The sequence below is a fragment of the Brassica rapa genome, chromosome A08, assembly GCF_000309985.2.
Source record: "Brassica rapa cultivar Chiifu-401-42 chromosome A08, CAAS_Brap_v3.01, whole genome shotgun sequence".
Taxonomy (NCBI): domain Eukaryota; kingdom Viridiplantae; phylum Streptophyta; class Magnoliopsida; order Brassicales; family Brassicaceae; genus Brassica; species Brassica rapa.
Genome location: NC_024802.2, coordinates 9,040,823 through 9,064,937, shown reverse-complemented (window position 1 = coordinate 9,064,937; position 24,115 = coordinate 9,040,823). Strand labels below are relative to the sequence as shown.

General features: G+C 33.9%; 1 protein-coding gene and 1 long non-coding RNA gene across 3 annotated transcripts; one reads left to right on the top strand and one right to left on the bottom strand.

The window, feature by feature from the left end:
- Window positions 1–13,581: 13,581 nt before the first annotated feature.
- On the bottom strand, window positions 13,582–23,127 carry LOC103833838. Of its 2 annotated transcripts, none has more exons than XM_009109896.3 (4): window positions 22,662–23,127; window positions 21,894–21,977; window positions 21,676–21,813; window positions 13,582–20,962 (listed from the first exon to the last, which is right to left on the bottom strand). In XM_009109896.3, the coding sequence occupies exons 1-4, from the start codon at window positions 22,872–22,874 to the stop codon at window positions 20,666–20,668; spliced, it is 732 nt and encodes a 243-aa protein (XP_009108144.1). In that variant the 5' UTR covers window positions 22,875–23,127; the 3' UTR covers window positions 13,582–20,665. The 2 variants fall into 2 exon arrangements, with proteins under 2 accessions (XP_009108144.1, XP_009108145.1); XM_009109897.3 differs by having other exon boundaries at window positions 21,894–21,968.
- LOC117127436 lies at window positions 22,873–23,368 on the top strand. Its single transcript, XR_004450447.1, has 2 exons — window positions 22,873–23,086; window positions 23,121–23,368. It is a non-coding gene; the product is annotated as an uncharacterized LOC117127436 (long non-coding RNA).
- The last annotated feature ends 747 nt before the right edge of the window (window positions 23,369–24,115 follow it).

Sequence of the window (24,115 nt, the reverse complement as noted above, 5' to 3'; positions counted from 1 at the left end):
TCTCCGTCCGAGGTATATGAACGATTTCTGAGTTGTGGAAACTTCTTTGTAAAAACTTGATATCTTTCAGGTAACTGTCAAAAGCCGGCCATCATTCTGGTTCCGACACCATCTTCACCAATTGAGAACAATCCGTAGCAAACGTAACCTGAAACTGCCTTAAATTCTTCATACATTCCATTGCCCAAATCAAAGCTTCCACCTCCGAATGAAGGGGTGAAAGACATGCCTTTACATTCCTGACCCCTAATAAACCATCAAAACACGATAGGGTACTATACCAGCCTTGTCCTGAAAATAGTTCTTTATCTTTCCATGATCCATCTAGAAAACACCAACGGCCTGAAGTTACTAATGGAATTCTGGTCTGCACCGGAAGTTCCTTCTTTTGAGAAGTGAGAATCTGGGCTTCAGCCCAAAGTGCTGACTCCAGCTCTGCTAATTTTAATGTATAGTATATATCTATATATTTAAAATTATAATCTTGGAAAGGTTTTGTTTCTAATTTTTTTGTTAAAAAAATCTGTAAAAATAAGAGAGAAAATTATGTTAGGTATATAACTATCAAGACAAAACAAATAATATTTCTAAAATTTGTAGATATTAAAATAAAATTAATGGTATTGGGATTCAAAATTTCAATATTTTTAAAAAATTGCAGATAATTTTGAAGAATTGTTTAGTAATAAAATTATAAAATAAAATTAAATAATATTTCGAAAATTGTAAGACATTATTATATTTCTATTTTTACTATTATATTATTTATTATTATATTAATAATGATTTATGAGTTATTATCATATTTTAAAAAAATTACCAAAAATATAAATATTTATTAAATGTAAATATTCATATCACAATTAGATTCAAGTAATATCATCGTTGTTAGTATGTCATGTCATTATTTTTGTTTCAAAATCATTGTTTTGATAATAAATAACAAATCATTTTTCAAATAATATCTAAGAGATATAACTCGGAGATCAGACCAAACTGTTTACTTAGTATTCTTCCTGGAAACTAGTGCTTATTATAACTAGTATTTTTTTATTTTATTTTTTCCGAAGCTTAATATAACTGCTATTTCTTCCATTTTCTCCTCTTTTGGCATATTTTATTTACAAGTTTTGCTTTTATTTATTTGTAAATATAGTCCAACGTTAATGCCAACAATAAGAAATGAAAAGACAAAATTTGGTTTTAATATCTTATATATTAAAACAGAAGTCACAACCTTGATTTATGTATGATTTGTTTTTAAAAAATGGACCTAATGAACATATTCCTATAAAGTCATGTTACATTTAATATCTAATCTTATCATTTAAATTTTGAGTCTACCAAAAATTTTTATTGGACTATCAATAATTAGATTTAAACAATAGATGATCCATTAGAGTTATAGATAGTATAAATTAAATAGATATAATTTAATATTGTAATATTATACCTCTATATGCTAAATATTTAAAAATTTGTCGATGTTAAATTTTAAAATTATAAAGATTTTTTTTAAATAACAAAAATTATATTATCTAACAATGATTAATCTTTACTACCTTAAACCAATGAAAACGAATTTTAAACTATATAGATTATTTTAGAAATTAAACAAAAACTAAATGTTTAATTATTTACTCAATAATATAAATTTATAAAGAGAAAATTTTAATTTTTTAAAAACTTGATAAATTTGTGAAATGTTACAATATATTTGAATATGACAATAAAACAATATTTTACTAATTTTTATATATATAGTTACGATTTTAATAATGAAATATTAATCAAAAAATATATAGAAAAAGATACAAATACATGTTAAAGTTTGAAATAATCTATTCAATGAAAAAATATACAGTAAATTTATTATGTTTTAAAAATTGATATACATATATATATTATAATATATATTAATTTAAAATTGAAAATAAAATATTTATATAAAAATAAATGAAAACAAAATTTCGCACAGTTGTGCGGATCGAGATCTAGTTAATGTTAGGTTGGATGGAGATGGTATGGTAAAGAGTAGGATGAGGGCCGAACGGAATCTTCTATATACATTATCGCGTAACTAAATAACGTTTTAAAGTTTCAAAAAAAAAAAAAACTAAATAACGTTTTATATAGATATTTTCGACGATAGAGAAAGGTATCTTAGTGGACTGCAGCTAAAGGCTATATGACTAACACCCACACCTTACTGTTTCCTATCTGATCGACTACCTCGAACCTCTTCTGCCTTAAGTACAGACTGTACAGGTGATGCTTATCCAAGGTCATATAAATATGTAGAAATGTATTAGTTATGGAAACATATTATATTAATATATATATTTGTTAGATTTTCATTCAACACTAACTTTTTTCAACTATCCATTAAGTTCAATAAAATGCAGTTGATAAGATGGTTATTGTGGATAACCCCTCCTATTAATTCAGTCTGACTCACATTAAATATATATATATATATTATGCTTGAACCCTTTTTACAAAAGGGTTAACACATATTAGGACTGCACACAAATATTCCTTACTTATTTATATATGTTACTTTTTGATATATATATATATCTTTTTATATAAAGTATATCTGTTATACTATACAAGACAAGTAACAAATATTTTTTTAAAAAAAATTGAAACTCGGCTTGATATTACTACTTATGACTGAAATATAATAATTAGACTATAAGACCGGAAACCTTAAAATAAAAATGATATTTCTTTATTAGAAGTAGATAATATTTTCATGTCATAATTTCTTCTTTATAAGAAGTAAAAATATGTTTGGAGTAACTCTCTTGTTTGTTTCAAGTAGAATAAACAAAAACAGCTTTCATATCCCTCTCTAATAGAATATCATCTAACAATTAATTTTTATAAACTTAGAAATATTTTCAAATAATTCACAAGTACTTGAAAGAAACAAGTAATCGAGTGAGACAAGTAAATTGCAAGTAACATATGTTTGACAAATACTCGAAATAATAAGTATTTGTTTCTACAAGTCAAGTACAAGTTTAAAATAATTGTATAAAGCAAACAAATATCGAATATACTTAAAATAGAAAGTACTCGGCGGCTTGCACATTGCCCTAACACAGATATTTAACCCACGAGATATATGCAATAAATTATAACTTTCAAAACTTCCTACTATATAAAAGGAACTAATTTTGTGGCTTTTAAGAGTGACCACTTCACCTAAAATATTCAGGACCAATCAATATGACATGTCATTTAACATATTTTCCAGCCCAAAAGTAAACTATTGCAACATATATCCGAGCCCAATTAATTTTGTGGATTGGTCTTCCAGAAACTCATATGGCCAGAAAGTAAACTCAAGCCCTGAGGAAGTATGAAAAATTAAGATTAACGAATAATAATTATAAAAGTCTCTGCACATATTAAAATTTAAGCATACAGCACGTGTTTTGGTTGCTCAGTATTATATGCTTCATTTTACTTTAGACTTGATGTTTGTTTCGATCGACATACACTGGACATTACTCATCCAATAAGATTTTCTCTAACTACTTATAACATATTGCAGCCCAAACTATTTTTTCACATCTCGCATCACAACCTGGGATATAATAATTGACAGCTTCATGCTCAATACTTGCGATCCACATGCACGTAATGTGGATTGAAGAACATGTTTCATTTATAATAGGCTGAACAAATGTGATGTGACTCAAATTCCTCTTTTATTTTAATTTCAAACTCTAAAAAAGGTTATTTACTTTCATAATCCTAATCAGACTTTTTAATACTTAGCTTAAACCACCTATGCCAATCAAATGAACGGAGGCAACAGAATATAAAAATACAAACAACAGGGCCGACTAAAAATATAACTAAATCTAATAATGAAACTTATACTAGAGTCTAACAGAATATAGTAAAAAAATGTCTTCAACCAAATATTATTATAGCAATAATAAATTATTTTTTTATAACACAAGGCCCATTTCAAATCACAAAAAGAAGAAAAGAACAAAACGCAAAAGCTATACCACTAAGAGGGCGACTGGTTTTCCCGCTACCACCCGCAAACGCAGCTTTTGCGGTTGGTAGCGGTTGTTGGCGGTTTGCAACAATCACTCAAATCGCTCTAAACCGCTTCAAACCGCTCCGAATCTCATAAATTCAAAAGCTGGCTCCAGCTAGCGTTTGCGGTTGCGGACGGTTGCGGGAGGGTAAATTTTTTTTTCTTTTTTAAAAAAATTATATATATACAAAAGTAAAAATATTTAATAAAAAATTTAAAATTGAAATTATGAAAATATTAAAAAATATCTATTATATTTTAATTAATATTATAAAATTTTATAATAAAAACAATTTCAATAAATTTTCAAAAATTAAAATTATAACTTTCTAAATATAAATTTTATATTTATTATAATTTTATGATTTTTGATATTTTTATAATTATATTAAATGTAAATATTGTTAATTTATTATTTGATTGTTAGTGCATTTGGTAGTTAACCAGTCATAAGTCACCCGCAAACGCACCAATTTTTAACCGCAGTACCAGTCGTACAAATCTCTTAAAACCGCTAGAAACCGCAACCGCCCGCATCCACAAACTCCCGCAATCGCAACCGCAACCGCTGCGTTTGAACCAGTCATGCCCTAACAAGATTTCAAACTCCCAACTAGGCCTGGGCATTTCGGGCATCGGTTCGGTTCGGTTCAAGTATTTTGGGTTTCGGATAGTTTGGATAGGGGCTAGATGATCCATTTAGTACTTGACCTATTTTTGATTCGGTTCGGTTCGGGTAGTTTCGGGTTCGGTTCGGTTCGGATAGTAAATGCAGGAACCGGAAAATATCCGGAAAAAGTTCGGTTCTCATTTGGATCAGGTTCGGGTTCGGATAGTTTGGGTAGTTCGGATAATTTGGATAAAATATCGGTTATTTAAGGTAAAATATCAAATAATTAGGATGATTTAGATAAAAAAATTTTGATATCTTGGATTACTTTGGATATTTCGGATAAAACTATCTGGATACTTTCGGGTAGTTTGGATACTTTATAATAATTTAGTTATACTCAACTATTTTCAGATACTTTAATAGAATTTTAAATTAAAAATATATATTTAGTGATGTTATATGTATATATAATGAATATTTTTATATATTCGGGTACCCGTTCGGTTCTCGGTTCGGTTCCGGTTCGGTTTGGTTATTTCGGATATAAAAATATAGAAACCGTTCGAGTATTTGAAGATATTGATCCGGTTCTGGTTTCGGGTATTTCGGTTCGGTTCCGGTTCGGTTCTTCGGTTCCGGTTCGGTTCTTCGGTTCCGGTTATTTCGGTTCGGAAGTCCCAACTATACATTATCCATACCACCCCCACAATTAACACAACCTTATACATCAATATACACGTAGTCGGAACAACCAGATTAAACATACACACAATAACTAACTAATAAATCCGCGCGAAGCGCGGACAACCCCTAGTACTTATAAAAGATGAAATTATCTAATGTTTAAGAAAAAACTAGCTTGTCTATCGAATTCTTAATTATATCCACTAAATTAATTAGGGGTGGGCACTTTACCCGATATCCGAAGTGGCACCCGAACCCGATCCGAAAAAACCGAACCGAAATCCGAACCGAAGTAGCAAAATACCCGAACGGGTATTGAATAAGGAGAGATTGGATATCCGAACCCGAACGGATAATACCCGAACCCGAATGGATATCCGAAGATAACCGAACATATGTATAATTAACCTTATGTTTCTAGTTTATATCTCTCATTTTATATAAAATATTTATATTAATACTACACATAATTTAAGTTCATATGATATACATACAATTCCGGAAAAAATGATTTGCTACTCACTTAAAATGCATGTCAAGTTTTTTATTTCAAAAATTAACAAAAAGTTATATCCAAAATTAAAAAAAAAATAACTAAATTAGTGCCTTTTTAGTTTTAAAATGTTATGTTCAAATCTATTAACCATTCAATCTATTAAAAATAAAAAATTAGTTAACTAAAAGTTATATTTTTAAATACAATAAACTTGAGAAATGAAAATTTTAATATTTTTTTTTCAAAATCTAAATATCCGAACCCGATCCGAAATAACCGAATCCGAACTAAAAATACCCGAACCCGACCCGAAGTACAGAAATACCCGAACGGGTTCTAGACCTCTATACCGAAATACCCGAAAATCCGAAATACCCGACCCGAACCCGAACGGATACCCGAACGCCCACCCCTAAAATTAATACATACAGTCTCACTACAAGAAAACGTAACTTTAACGAGGAAGTTTAACGAGGAAAAATAATCCTCGTAAAAAAACGTTGATTTTGCGAGGAAAGTACGTGGAGAAAGAAAAGCATCGTTATTTTGTCGTAAGGTAACGAAAAAACATATTCGTCGTAAAGACGATGTAAATTGACGTGGCTTTTACGAGGAAACAGTTTTTCCTTGTAAAAGCCACATAAATTTCGCGAGTGCTTTACGACGAAATATTTTACGTGTACTTAACGAGGAAATTTTGAATCCACCAACTTGGTAGGTGGCTCACGTTTTTTTTTTGGCCATACAATTAATTTTCGTCGTAATTTCATTGTAAAATTACAACTACCAGATTCGAAATTTTCTATAAATATGGATGTTGGAACATCATTTTAAACACACCAACAACAAAAAACGTGAAAGAAAAAAAATGGCTGGCTCTGGGACTATTTACGAGTTGCGGAATTGGATGTATATGCATAGAGATGCTAACGGGAGAGTGACGAAAGAATACCTTGCGGGGCTGGAGACATTTATGCACCAAGCATATTCAACACCGCTCGCCCAAGAAAGTGGTAAGATGTTCTGTCCTTGTCGGAAATGCAACAATTCGAAATTGGCAAACCGTGAAAATGTTTGGAAGCATTTAATAAATAGAGGTTTCACACCAAATTACTATATCTGGTTTCAACATGGGGAAGGTTATAATTATGATCAGAATGAAGCTAGTAGTAGTAATAGCAATTTTCAGGAAGAACCGGTTAATCATCATTTGCATAATGAACATAGTTACCATCAGGAGGAGATGGTAGATTATGATAGGGTTCATGATATGGTAGCTGATGCATTCGTAGCTCATGATGAAGATGAAGAACCTAATATAGATGCAAAAAAGTTTTACGGAATGTTAAACACGGCGAATCAACCACTTTACAGTGGTTGTAGAGAAGGTCTCTCTAAATTGTCGTTGGCTGCTAGAATGATGAATATTAAAACTGATCACAATCTACCTGAAAGTTGCATGAACGAATGGGCGAACTTGTTTAAAGAGTATTTGCCGGAAGACAATGTGTCTGCTGATTCTTATTATGAGATTCAGAAATTAGTTTATAGTCTTGGGTTGCCTTCGGAGATGATAGATGTCTGCATCGACAACTGCATGATCTATTGGGGAGATGATGAGAAGCTAGAAGTATGTCGATTCTGCAAGAAGCCACGATTCAAGCCGCAAGGACGGGGACGTAATAGGGTACCGTACCAAAGGATGTGGTACCTACCAATTACAGACAGATTGAAAAGATTGTATCAATCAGAGCAGACTGCTGCAAAGATGAGATGGCATGCCGAGCATACTCAGACGGATGGTGAGATGACTCATCCATCAGATGCAAGAGCCTGGAAACATTTCAACAAAGTACATCCGGATTTTGCTAGTAATAGCCGGAATGTGTATCTCGGATTATGCACAGATGGATTTAGTCCGTTCGGAATGTCAGGGAGACAATATTCATTGTGGCCAGTCTTTCTTACGCCATACAACCTGCCACCGGAGATGTGCATGCAACGGGAGTTGCTATTCTTGACGATATTGATACCTGGTCCGAACCATCCAAAAAGGTCCCTGGATGTTTTCCTACAACCACTGATAAAAGAGTTGAAGGATTTGTGGTCAACAGGGGTGAGGACGTACGACTGTTCAACGAAGACGAATTTTACGATGCGAGCTATGCTTTTGTGGACCATAAGTGACTTTCCTGCATATGGGATGTTGTCTGGATGGACTACACATGGGAGATTAGCTTGTCCATATTGTAATGGAACGACAGATGCGTTTCAACTGAAGAATGGTAGGAAGACAAGTTGGTTTGATTGTCATCGTCGATTTCTTCCAATTGGCCATCCTTACCGAAGAAACAAGAATTTGTTTAGGCACAAAAGGGTTGTGAGAGACACTCCTCCACCATATCTACTACTGGAGAACAAATCGTACTACGGAGCTAACGAAACAGTTCGTTGGGTGGTAATTGGCATGTCCCTCGTAATATGCCTGATTCTTACGGTGTTCATCACAACTGGCACAAGAAGAGTATATTTTGGGAGTTGCCATATTGGAAGGATCTTCTTCTGCGCCACAACCTCGATGTGATGATATAGAGAAGAATTTCTTTGAGAACATCATGAATACAATATTGAATGTCCCAGGGAAGACAAAAGACAACATAAAATCGAGGTTGGACTTGCCGGATATTTGCTCAAGAAGCGAGTTACATATTAAAAGCAATGGACAAGTTCCCGTTCCGATATTCAGACTGTCTTCAGAAAAAAAGTCGGTGTTGTTCAACTGGGTGGCATCAGAAGTGAAGTTCCCCGATGGGTATGTTTCAAATCTCTCTAGATGTGTTGAAAAGGGTCAAAAGTTCTCTGGGATGAAGAGTCATGATTGTCATGTCTTTATACAACGACTACTGCCCTTTGCATTTGCGGAGCTACTTCCAACAAACGTACATGAAGCACTTGCAGGTTCGTAGTGTTTTATATCATAATAATTTTATAACGGTCTAGTTTGCAAAATAATATACGACTAACAATGTGTTTAATTGTTTGTGGAATATAAAAGGCATTGGAGTATTTTTCAGGGATCTGAGCACACGCACTCTTAAAGAAGAAGTTGTAGAACAGCTTCAGAAGAACATTCCCATCTTATTGTGCAACTTGGAGAAGATATTTCCTCCTGGATTTTTTGACGTCATGGAGCATCTAGCTGTCCACCTCCCATATGAAGCATTGCTTCGTGGACCTGTACATTACGGATGGATGTATCAGTATGAGCGAGCCATGAAATATTTGAAGGGAAAAGCAAAGAACCTCGCCAAAGTTGAAGGTTCTATAAGTGCTGGAAGTTTGACGGAAGAAATTTCTCACTTCACATCGTACTACTTTGCGTCAAAAGTACGTACCCGTAGAAGAGCTCCAAGAAGATATGATGATGGTGGAGTTGCGCCAACATATGCAGTTGCTGGTGTTCCAGACATCTTTAGCCAGATTGGACGACTCGGTGGGAAGTCTAAAGAGGTTTGGTGGTCGAGTGAACAAGACGCTCATAGTGCACACACCTATATTCTACTCAATTGCGAGGATCCATTGATGCGTTATTTTGAAAGGTAACATATATGGACACTTCAAAACACATATAATTAATTATATAATTGCAAGAGATTCATTCCTATGAAATGTGATTAATTTTACAGCCTATTTGTTTCTCAAGTCGAAGAAACATTTCCTGGTATATCCACAAGTGACGTAGACAAAAGGAAAGATCAGCACTTCATTAAGTGGTTGCGGAATCAGGTATTATAACTCAAACTATTTTTTCATACATGATTTGTATTTTAATGTTCTCTTTATTTTTGCAGGTTGATTATGACGACGATGCAGATTATCCTAAGTGGTTACACGAAGTAATTCAATCTCCACTTGTAAAGGTCACCACATCAAAGATGTATTTCACACGAGGCTACACTTTTCACACATATGAGTATGGTAGACAGCGGGCGACCAGTAACTATGGAATATGTGTGAAAGGGGAAACAGATTTCTACGGGATCTTGACAGATATTATTGAAGTCGAATTTCCAGGGATACTGAAGCTGAAATGCGTCATCTTCAAATGTGAATGGTTCGACCCCGTCGTCAACAGAGGTGTTCGATCTAACAAATTTGGTGTAGTTGATGTCAACGGTGGACGTCGGTACAACAAATTCGAGCCTTTCATCTTAGCTTCACAAGCAGACCAAGTTAGCTTCCTTCCATACCCTCGGATGAGAGATTCGGGTATAAATTGGTTAGCAGTGATCAAAGTTACACCTCGAGGACGAATCATCAGTGGAGAAGAACCACCATTGCAAGAAGAACAAATAAATGAAGTCGAGGAACATGAACAAGAAGTTGATGACATCCTTCTCATTGATCCGCATAATCACGAATACGAAGATCTTACCGATGATGCCACAGACAAAGCTGTAGAAGACGAGTTTAATGAAAATGATGATATTTCTAGTGATGACGAGAATGTCGATGTATCCGATTGATGTATTTGATTTTGTGTAGTTTGTTTTATGAATAAGGTAATGTGAGAGTTTGTTTTATGAATAAGGTAATGTGGGAGTTTGTTTTATGAATAAGAAATTGTGGGAGTTTGTTTTATAAATAAGTAAATGTGGGAATTGTGGTTTGGAATGGAAATAAAGATGGGGTTTGGAATATATGAAGTAGAAGATAAGGAATATGGGGTTTTGGGGTTTGGGGTTTCGGATTTTAAGGATTTAAACGTACTGCTCGTTAATTCCTCGTAATTTGACGTCGAATGTACGACGTAATCCTCGTTTATTCCACGTAGGACAGAATCGTCGTAAAGAACTCGTTAGCTTACGTGGAAATAACGACGAAAGTAAAAAAAATAAAGAAAGCAAAACCCGTTAATTCCACGTAGGATGATTTCGTCGTAAAGACTTCGTAAGGTAAATCGTCGTAAAAACCTCGTAGACTTAAAAAAATAAAGAAAGCGGGGCACGCTAATTCCACGTAAGCCAAAATCGTCGTAAACGAGTCGTAAACTAACGACGATATTACGACGAAAATATTAAAAATACTAAAAAAAAAGAAGAGAAGAAAGATGCTTGAATCACATTTGGCGAGACTTACGTAAGTCTCGACCACATGAGTTCCAATATCTTCTTCTCTTCTTTTTTTTCCAAATTTTCTAAATTGGTGAAAAGCGGGACTTGCTACTTCCTCATAGTATAAAAACTAGAAAAAAGAAAAAAAGAAAGATACTAGAATTATATGTGGCGAGACTTAAGTCTCACCCACATAAATTCTAATATCTTCTTTTCTTCTTTTTTTTTTCAAATATTTCTAATTTGAAAAGTATTTTGGTGAGGAGTGTGATTTGAGATAGGGTGTGTTTTGTGAGTTTGTGTGTGTGGTTTGAGAAGGAAAGTTGTGGGTATTTATAGAAAATAAAGGCTCGCTAATTCCTCGTAACTGGTTAACTCGTTAATTCCACGTAACCCATTTCGTCGTAAAAACGTCGTTAACGAAAACGCGGGCCTTTGTATTTCGTCGCTATTTCGTCGTAAATGAAAACGCGGGCCTCTGTAATTCCTTGTAAGTTTACGAGGAAATTACGAGGACAAGTAATCTTATATATATCCCGAGCGAACTCGCTCCGTCTTTCCTCTCCACTTCCTCTCCACTTCCTCCCTAATTCGTAGCAATGGTAAGTCTCTCTAATTCCTCTCTAGTTTGATTAGTTTAGGATATATTAGGTGGTTAGTATAGGGAATTTAGATAGGTTTACGGATCTTATGTTATTTAGTGTTGATTAGGTGGATAATGTTGTGAAGTATATTGTTCACGAAAATTTAAAAAATTAAATTTTTTTCTCAGTTTCGAAAAGGTAGACTTACTGCCCATTACAGAGAGATGTTCGGTGAGCCAGGTAGTCGTTTAAACCCGTCGTCTTCTTCAGCTCCCGGTTCTTCGGGGCAGGAGACTGTCCCCGAGACTCAGTACACTCAGAGAGTCATTGGATCTCCTTCTTCTAGTGCACCATCGGTTCTTCACGTGCCTCCCCAGATGGCTCCTCCTCCTGTGCCTCTTACGATGCCGGCACCTCCGATGCCCGCGGCCGAGATTCATCTCGATTTGATGGTGCCTCCGAGTGCTCCTTACTCGCAGTACACCGTAGAGGACATTCTCCGTCTGCCAGGCAGAGAAGGTTTACCAGTCATCGACCCCGACCGACCGGACGGAACTTTATGGTGTGTTTCATTATTTTTTTATTCTTTTTAAATTCTTTTATAACTTTAAAAAATAATTTATATTTTAAATTTGTATTTTTCAGGTGGGGAGATTGACGGATGTCTTGCATCGGACGTAACCGACACGATAAAAGGTTACTTCTCCATGGCACATCCGAACTGGAAAACGACGCCCCACTACGTCAGAAAGACGTGGTTCAAAATTTACGCTGTAAGTTCTATTAATTAAATATATATCTTTAAATTTTTTTATTATTTATATATATATTTTTTTCTGAAAAACTAATTATAAATTATTTTTTCCAACAGCAAAAATATAATTGGGCCTTGGGGATCACTGAGAGGGTGAGGAAGAAGTTTGTTGCGAAGGCGAAAGTTCGCTTGTTGGACACGGTCTCCAACTGGAAGGGTGACTGGATCGTGAAGGGGTATGAGCGTGGCAAACCCGCTGAGCTCACCACGGATGTCTGGGATGGCCTCATCCGTTATTGGCGTCTTCCTGATTCCATTAGAATCGCCCAGTCTTGCTCTAACTCCCGTAACACAGTCGATGAGCACGGGAACGGGCCGATGTTTCACACTACGGGCCAAAAACCCCACGCCGGTGTCCGTTTGGAAATGGTAATTAAAAATTTAGTTATATTAAATTTTTAGTATATTTTTATATATATTCTAATTAACAACTTTCTTAAATGTTTTTTTAGGCCAAAGAGACGGGAGGACCCACAAGAACAAGGCGGGCCGATTTATAGATGGCAAGTCCGAGCAAATCTACAATGATTTGGCTGCTCGGGTTGAAGAACGCCAGACCCAGCTGACCCAACAGTCCACCGATGGATTACCCGTCACCTTATCCACACCTGAAGTGGATAAGCTTTACGAGGAGGTAAATTTTCTAAAATTTTAATTTTCTTAAATATTCATTTAATTTAACTTTAAATTTTTACTAACAAAATTTATTTTTTGTTTTTAAGGTTGTCCCTAAAAAAAGGGACAGACGTTGGGGATTGTTTCCGTCAACGATGTTCCGAGAGCGACATCGTCTTATGTTCAGCGACGGGATGATGAAGTCTCTCAGCTGCGTAGGGAGTCCGAAGAGCTGCGTAGAGAGTCTACTCAGCTGCGTAGAGAGTCTACTCAGCTGCGATCTCGTATGGGTGGACTCGAGGGCTTCTTGGACGTTGTAGCGGCCACAAATCCGGAATGGGCGACTTTGTTGAGGAACATGCGACAACAAAATCCTATCCCAGGCCAGTCACCGACCGACGACTCACATGCCGAGGCGGATGTTCAGGCGAGGAGTGATGAATTCTACGAGGCGATTAACGACCACCCTTAGTTCTTTTTAATTTCGGTCCTTGTATTATGAATTCAAAACTTATTTATATATAAAATATTTTGGTTTTGATTTTTTTTAGAATTTTAATTTTATTAATAATTTAAATAATTTAAATTATATTTATAATTATAATTTTTTATATTTCTATAAAATAATGAAACGAAGTAAATTCGTAGCTAATTTTGCGGCTTCTTTACGTGGAAGCTTAACGTGGTTTTTACGAGGAAACGTTTACAAGGAAATAACGTGGAAATTATAAAGGTTTTTACGTTTTTTTTACGTGGAAAGCTATCAAGGTATTAACGTTTATTTTACGAGTATTTATTTACGTGGGTTTTACGAGGAAAGTTTTTCGTGGTATTTACGAGGAAACTTAGCGACGTCCTTACGTGGAATCTTTACGTGGTCTTTACGACGAAATATCCTCCTTCGCTTTTACGACGAAATTATTTCCTCGCTACTTTACGACGAATTAGCGAGGATATATGCGTTGCGACAAACGTATAACGACGAAACGGGTTTTCTCGCTAATTCGTCGTAACACTGCTTTTACGACGAAGTAACGAGGAAAACTGCCCTCGTAAAACTTGTGTTTTCTTGTAGTGTCTCAATATGTATTGAGAGGACATCTATCGATCTTAGACATGTCATAACCCATACTAGGCCCTTCATTTATGTGTAGAGTGGCGAGACATTCATGCGATAGCCTTGGATACTGAATAGTTCTTCTCCCAAATGATCTTGGTGGATCCACCCTAGGCTACTTGGCTCTTTATACATGTAATACTTCTTTCGTCGACAATGGCAAACTCTTGAATCTAGTTTGAATATGTAATCAAATCACAACCAGTTTATGATAAATAAAGTAATACTATCTTTTAGATTTCTTTAATTTATTTGTAAAATATTCATAATATAAAAAATATTCTTATAACATTTTTAAGAGTTGACTGAAATATTTCGCCATCACTAGTAGATTTTGATATTTGAACAGTTTTAAGATCATCAAGTCTATATATAAGTTTTGTTCACGTGTTGTAATGTTCTCGTAAAAATTTAAACCATTTCCAAATTAATACAGATCATGCTTTCAATTTTCTGTACTCTCAATTGATATCAATAATAAATAATCAACTAATTATCAAAGATATTTTAATAATTTTTGAGAGTTGAGAAAAAAATTATTCTTCAGAAAACAGGAGAAATGATAAAAAAAAAAAAAAAAAATTAATTCAAATACAATTTAATAATAGTAATAATTAAGAAATATGTGCCCGTTTCTTTCTCAAAACACATATATTCCTGCAATAGACTTATCTTTAGAAACATGTATTCAGCGCAAGGCCATTGCATTTGCATGTGGAAAGAACATGAACGAATTCTTGACAGAGAAATACACGTGTCAATAGCCCACTTTGCCCTCTATTCTGTGTACGCCAATGGCCTTGTCTGTTGCATAGCTTGTTACAAATATGGAAACCTAATACCAGAAAAATATACGAAGAAGTGGGCCGACCATGTGTTTTTTATGCTCATCAATATCTGCAAAGACGTATTCGTATTTTTGGTTGAACCTCTAGGTTCAATAACCAACAAAATTTAATTATTTCATATTCGAAATCTTAAAAAAAAAAAAAAAATTCTCAAGTTACATAATGTTTAAAAATAATAATAATAATAGCAGTTACAAAAAAAAAACTTTTAACATTATCAGCAAAATAATAAACCATAAATCATAATCCCTAAACTCTTAGGTAAACCCTAAACCCTTGGATAAATCATAAACTCTAAATTAAAAACACTAAACGCTAAAACACTCGAGGGTTTGGGTTTAAGATTTTGGATCTAGTGTTTTAGTGTTTAGTGTTTTTGATTTAGAGTTTGGGATTTATCCAAGGGTTTATGGTTTACCCAAAGGTTTAGAGTTTAGGATTTAAGATTTAGTGTTTTGCCACGACGTTAAAATTATGTATTTTTTTTTAAATTCTTTTTTTGTAACTTCTATTATTATTATTATTATTTTTTTTACTTTTTAGTTTTAAAAACATAATATTTTCTTTTCTAAAAGATATCAAATATAAAATAACAAAATCTTATTGATTGGTGAACCTAGAGGTTCACTCCCTAGAGTGAACCCAAGAATAATTCATATGCAAATACCTTTTATTATTTTCTAATTTTTTTTGCCTAATTAGATGTACTATACTTTAACTGTGCCTTAATTTTTCCACAAAATTTTATACAAATGTGGAATTCTTTTTGTAGCTGACGCTTCGTGCTCTAAAGATTTTCAAAAGCCACTCACTAAAAACCACTTCAACGCCTTTTACAAAAAAAAATAAAAAAAGATTAACACTTCAACGAGACTAGAAATATTTTTTTTTTTGGGTAAAAGACCATAAAGAATTGGCGGTAGATTACAGACAAAATAAAATACTTACATAAAGTCCACTTCATTCGCTAGTATTTTTTTCGCATTTTACACTGTTTAATTTGACCTAAGAAGCCATTGTTAAATTCAAACTAAAAAAACTTGATTTGAGAAACTTGATTTGAGAATATAAACTTAAAATGGTAATAGTAGATATTCACCGGTAGATGATATAAATAAGCTCAAAAGAAAAAAAAAATCAAAAATTATATTAGAAAAGGTCCAACCAAAATTTTGTTGACCATTTCCATGGCATCTCTTCTTCAACTCAAGCTTCCTCAGTTAGCAAAGGTTGTAACCTAAAGAGGCATTGCTTGCAATTAGAGACGACCATAGTCTGCGTTTGCTGAGATAATTCGAATGGTCTCCACTCAATTTCTCCGTTGAAAATATTTGATCAAGTTAAAAGTTGCTTTCGAGTCATTTATTATTTTATACAAAATTTCTATCAACCACGGTGGAGGATGATCGGCAACGGTTTTCTCCCCATCTAAATGCTTGAACGTTTCTTCTATAAAGATGATATGCAGAAAATCTTTGTGTGACAGTTAAACCAGTTATGTCTTCGTCCATTATTAAAACAGAATGCTTGTGTACCATTTAGACAATATGGACAGGCCATCCAAGCATGACTCATCCAATCTGACAGCATACCATACACATGAAAATAACTCATCGTCCACATCAACATTGTTCGCATTTTGAATATTTATTTCCTCGAAATTTCAAACGCATCCACAATATCCTCACTACAAGAAAACAGAAGTATGACGACTGCACATATCTCCGTTATATCGTCGTTATACGCCAATTACGACGACTTAAGGACGATTTGACTATCGTTGTTAATAGCTCGTCGTAATGGGCCATCGACGTAAAACCGTCTTACGACGAAACACTGTAGAGATTAATTTGTCGTACCATTAGTCGTCGTAAAGTAGACGTAAGCTTACGTCTTCATCACTAGTCGTAAAGTTATTATAATTATTCGTCGTAATATTCACGTAAAACGTTTGACGTAAAAACATGGTTCTGTGGACGTAAACATTACGACGAATTCACTTTGAAGATCGATGTAATGTCGTCGTAATTGCTACGACGAACTTACATCGACTTCGACGTGAACTCGTCGTAAATTTCACAACAATATTACATCGATATTTAAACACAAAATAAAATAGTTTTAAAAATAAATTTACAAACAAAAATTATTTCTAATTTTTTTAAAATTCTAATATATTAAAATATTGTAATATCCAAAATAAAAACATAGAAACACAAAATACATACATAAAAATATCTATTGAAGGTTACGATTGTCACGGAGCTGGGAACTATTGACTTCGGTTTGTCTCTCTAACTCCGCTTGCTCTTCAGGATTGGAGTCGCGGTGAATGCGGGGACGTACATTCCGCCACTGCTGCGCAAGCACCGGTTTGAATCCGCGACGAGGTCAAACATTTTCTCAAAAAAGCTCATTGGTGGTCTGCAGCTTCGAGATGACTCCGTTGGCTGCTATCAAATCTGCCCGGAGCCGAACATGTTCCTCCTCCCTTGTAGCAGTGTAAGCTGCTGTCACCCTAGGAACATCGTTCACCAAACCGATCCCGACCATTTGTCCCCTTTTCTTCGGGATAATCTTTAATTAATAATTAAGTATGATTAGTTATTAGTAAATATATATTAAATATATATATATATATATATATATATATGTAAATAAGCATATTAATTTACTTGTCCAAAAATTTTATCCTCCTCGACGGTTGACAACTGAACCGCTGGGGCATCCGGATTTTGTTGAGACAACTGGGTCTGAACCTCTTCGATTGAGCCTCCACTTCGTTGTGGATCTTTTCTGCCTGAGCATCGAAAAACATGCCATCTTTATGGCTGTATTCTTGTAAAGTCGAGCAAGAATTGTGGTGATCCTTCCTCAGTGGCCCATAGACTGGTGAGTCGTCGTATGCGGTGGTATTTCCTGAGATTGGCTCTAAGGGACGAATTCCAGTGCAGATACACCACCGGAGCTAGAAGTTGTCGACGGATCATCCGCCGAGAAAAGTAGTCTCATATTTCGGTTTGTTCCTAATTCTTTTCCTACCAAAAGCAGACATACTGATAAATCTGTTTTGGGAAAACAAATTTAAATTAGTAGATGAAACAATTTAAATCCATTAATAAATACATTAATTTAATTTATTTTCTAAACTAACCATCTAAATTAAACTAATTCCAAACCTAATCTAATTCCCTAAACTAACCACCTAAACTAAAACAAAACAAAAATCGTACCTAGAGAGAAGGCATATTGAGGCTTGAAAGAGAGAGACTAGACAGCAACTAACTGTAGTCGATGGGGTTAGGCTATATACAGTTAAGAAGTAATATGTGTGTGCACTGTGAGCGTCTTATGTACTCGACCACCAAACTTCTTTCAATTTCCTAGCTAGACGTCCAATCTGACAAAATATGTCTGGAATACCTGGTACAACATATGTCGGCATAACACCACCATCATCATATCTGCTTGGTGCCCTTTTCCTTGTCCGGACTTGTGACCCAAAGTAGTACGCCGTGAAATTTTTTGCATATGTTCAACACATCTCGACATATTTGAAACATACCCATCATAAAACTTCACACCTGATACTACCCACTTGAACAACGCCGCATTCGCTTCTACCAACAATCTGAAAATGGGAACCGGAATTTGCCCATTGTTTTTAATTTGAAGCTCACTCCTAGCACATATTGTAGGCAAGTCCAACCTTGAGTTCTTGTTATCTTTAGGCTTGCCGGGGACGTTCAGTAATGTATTGATGATGTTGTCAAAGAAGTTCTTCTTTATATGCATCACATCAAGATTGTGTCGCAGAAGTAGATCCTTCCAGTATGGAAGTTCCCAAAATATATTTTTCTTGTGCCAATTATGTTGTGTCCCGCAACCATCATCCATATTTGCTGGAGTATGCAAATTACCCCATTTATCGACTGTTCCTAGTGCACCATGGTAATCAATATCCTTCTCGATTTTCTTACCAGACAAATATGATGGAGCGGTGTGTCGTACAACCTTTTTGGATCAAAACAATGTCTTGTTCCTCCTGTATGGATGGTTAATGGAAAGAAATCTCCGATGACAATCAAACCAAGACGTTTTCCTACCATTCTTCAGCTGAAATGCGTATGTGCTTCACAAACAATACAGACAAACTAGCCTCTCATGCGTCGTCCAACATGATAACATTCCATATGCATGAAAGTCATTGATGGTCCACAAAAGAACTGCTCGCATTGTAAAGTTCCTTCTCGTTGAACAATCATATGTCTACACCCCTGTTAACCATAATTCTTTCAATTCTTCTATCAAAGGCTGTAGAAAAACATCGAGGGAACGCTTTAGATGTGTAGGCCTTGGTATCATTATACTCATGAAAAGGAATTCTCTTTCCACACACATCTCTGGTGGAAGGTTGTAAGGCGTCAGGATGACTGGCCAAAGCGAGTATTGTCTTCCAGACATTCCAAAAAGACTAAAGCCGTTTGTGCACAGCCCAAGATAAACATTGCGGGGGTTGCTTGCAAAATCCTTGTGTACTGAATTCAAGTGTTTTCCAAGATTTTGCATCTGAGGGATGATTGATCTCGCCTTCCTTCTGAATATGTTCTGCATGCCATCTCTCGCTGCTGCAGTCTTTTGAGATTGATATAATCTATTCAACCTATCGGTAATAGGTAAGCACCACATTCGCTGGTACGGTATCCTATTCCGTCCATGTCCTTGCGGTTTAAATCGTAGCTTCTTACAAAATCGACACTCCAACAGATCGGCATCTTTCTTCTAGTATATTCTTGGAAATAACTTTTTATCTATTTATTTTGGTTAAAATATATTTAATTAAATTTTATAATATTAATAGAAAATTTTGTTAGGTACATAATTATCAAAACGTAAAACTAAATAATATTTCTGAGATTTGTAGATATTAAAAAGAAACTAATGGTAATAAGGTTACAAAATTATAAATTTTTAAAGAACTGCATAATTTTTGAAGATTTGTTTAAGAAATAAAAATTACAAAATTATTTAAAATAGTTAAATATTACTATATTTTTATTTCTACTATTATATTATTAGTTGTTATATTAATGTTGATTTATATTTCATTATTATATTCTAAAAGCCTTACCAAAACTATAAAAACACTAAATATATATGTTCATGTACAATTAGTTTCAATCATGTTATCATTGTTAGTATGTCATGTTATTATTTTATTTCACAATCAATATGATGATTAATTGATTATTTATATATATCAAATCACTTTTCAAATAATTTGTAGAGATTAAAATCGTAAAATAGAAAAACGATGTTGGTGTAGTTCATGACGCAGCTGAGACTTTTCAAGTATCCTCGTGAAAACCTGTAGTCGACTCTTCCATCTCCCAATGAAAATTACCCAAACTACGAGTCCACTTTTTAATACTCCACCCAGTTTTTATTCATGAAGAAACCAAATTTTCCTTAAATAAACGTAAAAAGTGATTCCACGTTACCACAAAAAAAACGAAGATTAATAAATAAACCATGATACAAAAAATTAAAAAGAAAACCAAAAACATTTTGGTGATAAACTTATAAAGAGTACTAATGGTTTTATCGTACCCATTACAAGATATACCTAATAAAAGAAACACGATACACACACATATATTGTGCTTATTTTAAAATATAGTAGCATTTTTGCTTATGATTTTATTGTTCTTGAACTATGAAAAAGGAGCCCTATGAGGAGCACCTTTTCTTCTGCTACCAAGTGAAAGAACCATCCCAGGCGAGTATTTACTCTCTTTTTTCTTCTTCGTTTTCTCCTTCTTGTTACTATTGTTACCCTGCTCCCACTGATCTGACATCACCATAATATCGTCGGTATCTTCCTCCATTGTTGATATCTCTCCGAGCTGATCGTGTCCATCCATTCTCAAACTTGAAAATGTGAAATCCGATTCATCGATTCTATAGAGAATGCTTGATAAATCATCTCCTTGATATTGTAAGTAATCCACCTACACATATTATTAAAGTTTAAAACATTGATAGGTAATATAATACGAGATGCAGCTAATATTGGAAATGATAGTTCATAAACCTAGGACAGTGCCCACTTTGTACTTTCACATGTGTTTAAGATAATTAAACAATGAAACACATAATCCGAGGAAAAATATACATGATTATTATAAAGAAGAGAAAAACAGCTGTTTTCACATTTGTTTTTCCATCTTTAGAATAATGATTTGTTTAAAAATTTTGATGTCATATATTTAGTTGAAAGTTGAAGCAATCATTCTATTATATTATTTTTTAAAAAAATTACTCGAATAAAAACAATAAACAAGTGAATCTCATGAACTAATGGGACTCACTTTGTCATTCCTGGGTCAACTATGTCAGCATCTTATAACTAAATTCCATGCTTTTTACTAGTTAGTATTACGAATCAAAAGTTTTCATGTTTTTTCTTAAAGCCGTTTTGATGGAAAGGTTTTCATAGAGTATTTTAACAATACAAAATCTGAATAAAAATATGAAATAAAGAGAAGAAAGGTTCTCAATCAACTATTAAATAGGTATACATATAATATATATTTAATATAAAATTAATCACATAATTGAGTTATATTATATATATTATGCTATATTGTTTAGAATATTTTCGGATACTACGTAATGGAGATGATCTTAGGATTCAAAAATAATGTGCATTAATTAAAGTTACCTTGCAAGAGAGCGAACAAAAGTGGAATGGTTCTTGGAGGATTCTATCACAAGTGAAGCAAACATTTGAAGAGACCTTAGCTCTTGATTGTGGTCTTTGGTTTATGAATATCACTTTGGCTCCATTAATCGTATATGGCTGAATATAAAATTTAACAATTAGAGACAAACTTTGTCAACAGTGTCAACAATAAGGCTTCTAAGAGTAGCTAGGATCACCTGAATATATGAACAATCAATGAGCTTTTCAAGATCACTCAGCCGAACGACATCGTGGTATACATATCGTCTCACCTGCCAATTCTTAAACAAGAGGGATTGATAGCTAGAATATAAACTATTGGGGTAATAACATTCCTAATTGCATCAGAAAACTTCTTGCTTTACTTACCTGAAGCACAACAGGGTGACTACAAAGAATAAATAACATTTGCTAATCTTATAATTAGAGCCATGATTTTGGATCTGCACCTATAGTTGTTTTGGAGTATAGTGAATAAAATGATATATAATTTTGAATTACGATATAAAAACAAAACTGTGGAAAGAAGTAAATGGAAGTGAAGGAAAAGGAATTTGGTCAAAGCTTTGATGTTCTTTGAAAGCAACAACTCAAGAGAAGTTGAACAGAGAGAAGACAATAAATTTAAAGGAACCAAGCAAATCTGAAAAGATAAAGAATATATAAAAGATGAGAAAAAGATACATACTATATATAGAAACAAACCAAATCAAAATAATAGACAATTCAAGTCCAATACTATCAATGATATATACATACATGATATAGTGTTTACATTCTGGATTTTGCTTTTGAACTTCTATAGTGATCAGAGATATCACATGTCTAGAGCAAGTGAGTTAAATCTGACATATAGGGTTACACATATACGATTCAATTAGATTAAATATGCAGAGAAAATTTGGGAAGATGACTTAAAGGGTCAATTTCAGTGCGAATGAACCAATTTTTGTGGGGAAAATTACCTGTAGAAGAGGATGAGAGCGATGTGAAGTGAGGCAGTGAGGACAAACACTGAGACAACAGAGCAAGCAAAATACGTTCTTCTCGCTTTTACGGCGACTCTCGTGGATCCCACAGCTCGAGAAGAAAGTTTCCGCCATTAGTCCTTCAAGCCATGCAGGTTTCTTCGCCAACATCATCATCATCTCTTCCTCCTCATGACCTTCTCTCATCATTTTAGATTTATCTGACAAGACCCAGATGGAAAAAGAAGTAGAAGAGACTGAGATTTTGACTGTGAGCTTTGGGCCTAGTGTTTTCTTAGTTTGGAGAGTGTATGAAGAAGAGTGAGTGTGAATGTTTATATAATGTGTGGATTGTATTGTATACGTGTATGTGTTATATATATGTATATATGTATGTATGGGCTTTGTGTTATGTAAAGGAGGTTACAGAGTTGCCCAAAAAAAAAAGTAAAGGAGGTTACAGAATTATTGTCGCTACGTATAGAGAGAGAAAGTGTTGTTGGGTGGGAGAGCAAGAGAGAGAATGTCTTTTATTGAGAAGACGAAATGTTCCCACAAAGATCAAATCTTTTTTTTTTTCTCCATTGAGAGAGAAGAGAGAAGAGAGAAGAGGAGAGAGTGTGACAAAGTGTCATTTATCAAATGGACAAGAGAAATTAAAACTTTTTTTTTGAACAAAGAAATTAAAACTTAAAAAAAAAAAAGAAATTAAAACTTTTAAACAGAATTTTCTATTGGGCAGAAACACACAATCACCGAATTCGAAATTCGAAGTTTATGATTTACCTTTACATAGAACCAAATTATTGGAACTGAGATCTTCACGAGGGGGTTATCTTTTGATCTTTTGAAACTTTCTTTAAATAAAATTTCAAAATAAGTCATGAATGTATATCCCTTTCTGTGTATTTATTATGATATATTTTCATGAAGGGACAAAAGTGTCTCAGAGGATTAGTTTGTTACTTTGGAGGCATCTAAGACCATCTGCAACCGTGGATTCGGTAAAGAATCCTTAAAAATTCACTTTTTTATTTTTTTTATTATTATTTATTTTTCAATAAAGAAAAAAAAAAGATAACCAATGGCAAATCACCACTTAACAGCGGGACCCGCAAACAGTGACAATATTTCTCAAGGATTGATCCTTATATAAGGATAAGAAGAGGCTAATCCTTAATATTGTGTGGAACCCATCAAATTTTTTTATAATTTTTTACCTAGGTTTTGGAGCTAAGAGGCTCCATTGCAGATGCCCTAAGGTTAATTTACCTTTTACGATTGTGTGACTCATGTTTCCCTTCGCTCACCCTACCAAAAAAGACTTATTCTTGGGTTCACCCTCTAGGGTGAACCTCTAATAGAATTATTTTATTTCAAATTTGATATCTTTTATAAAAGAAAACAAAATATTGTCAAATTATATTATGTTTTTAAAATAAAAAGATAAA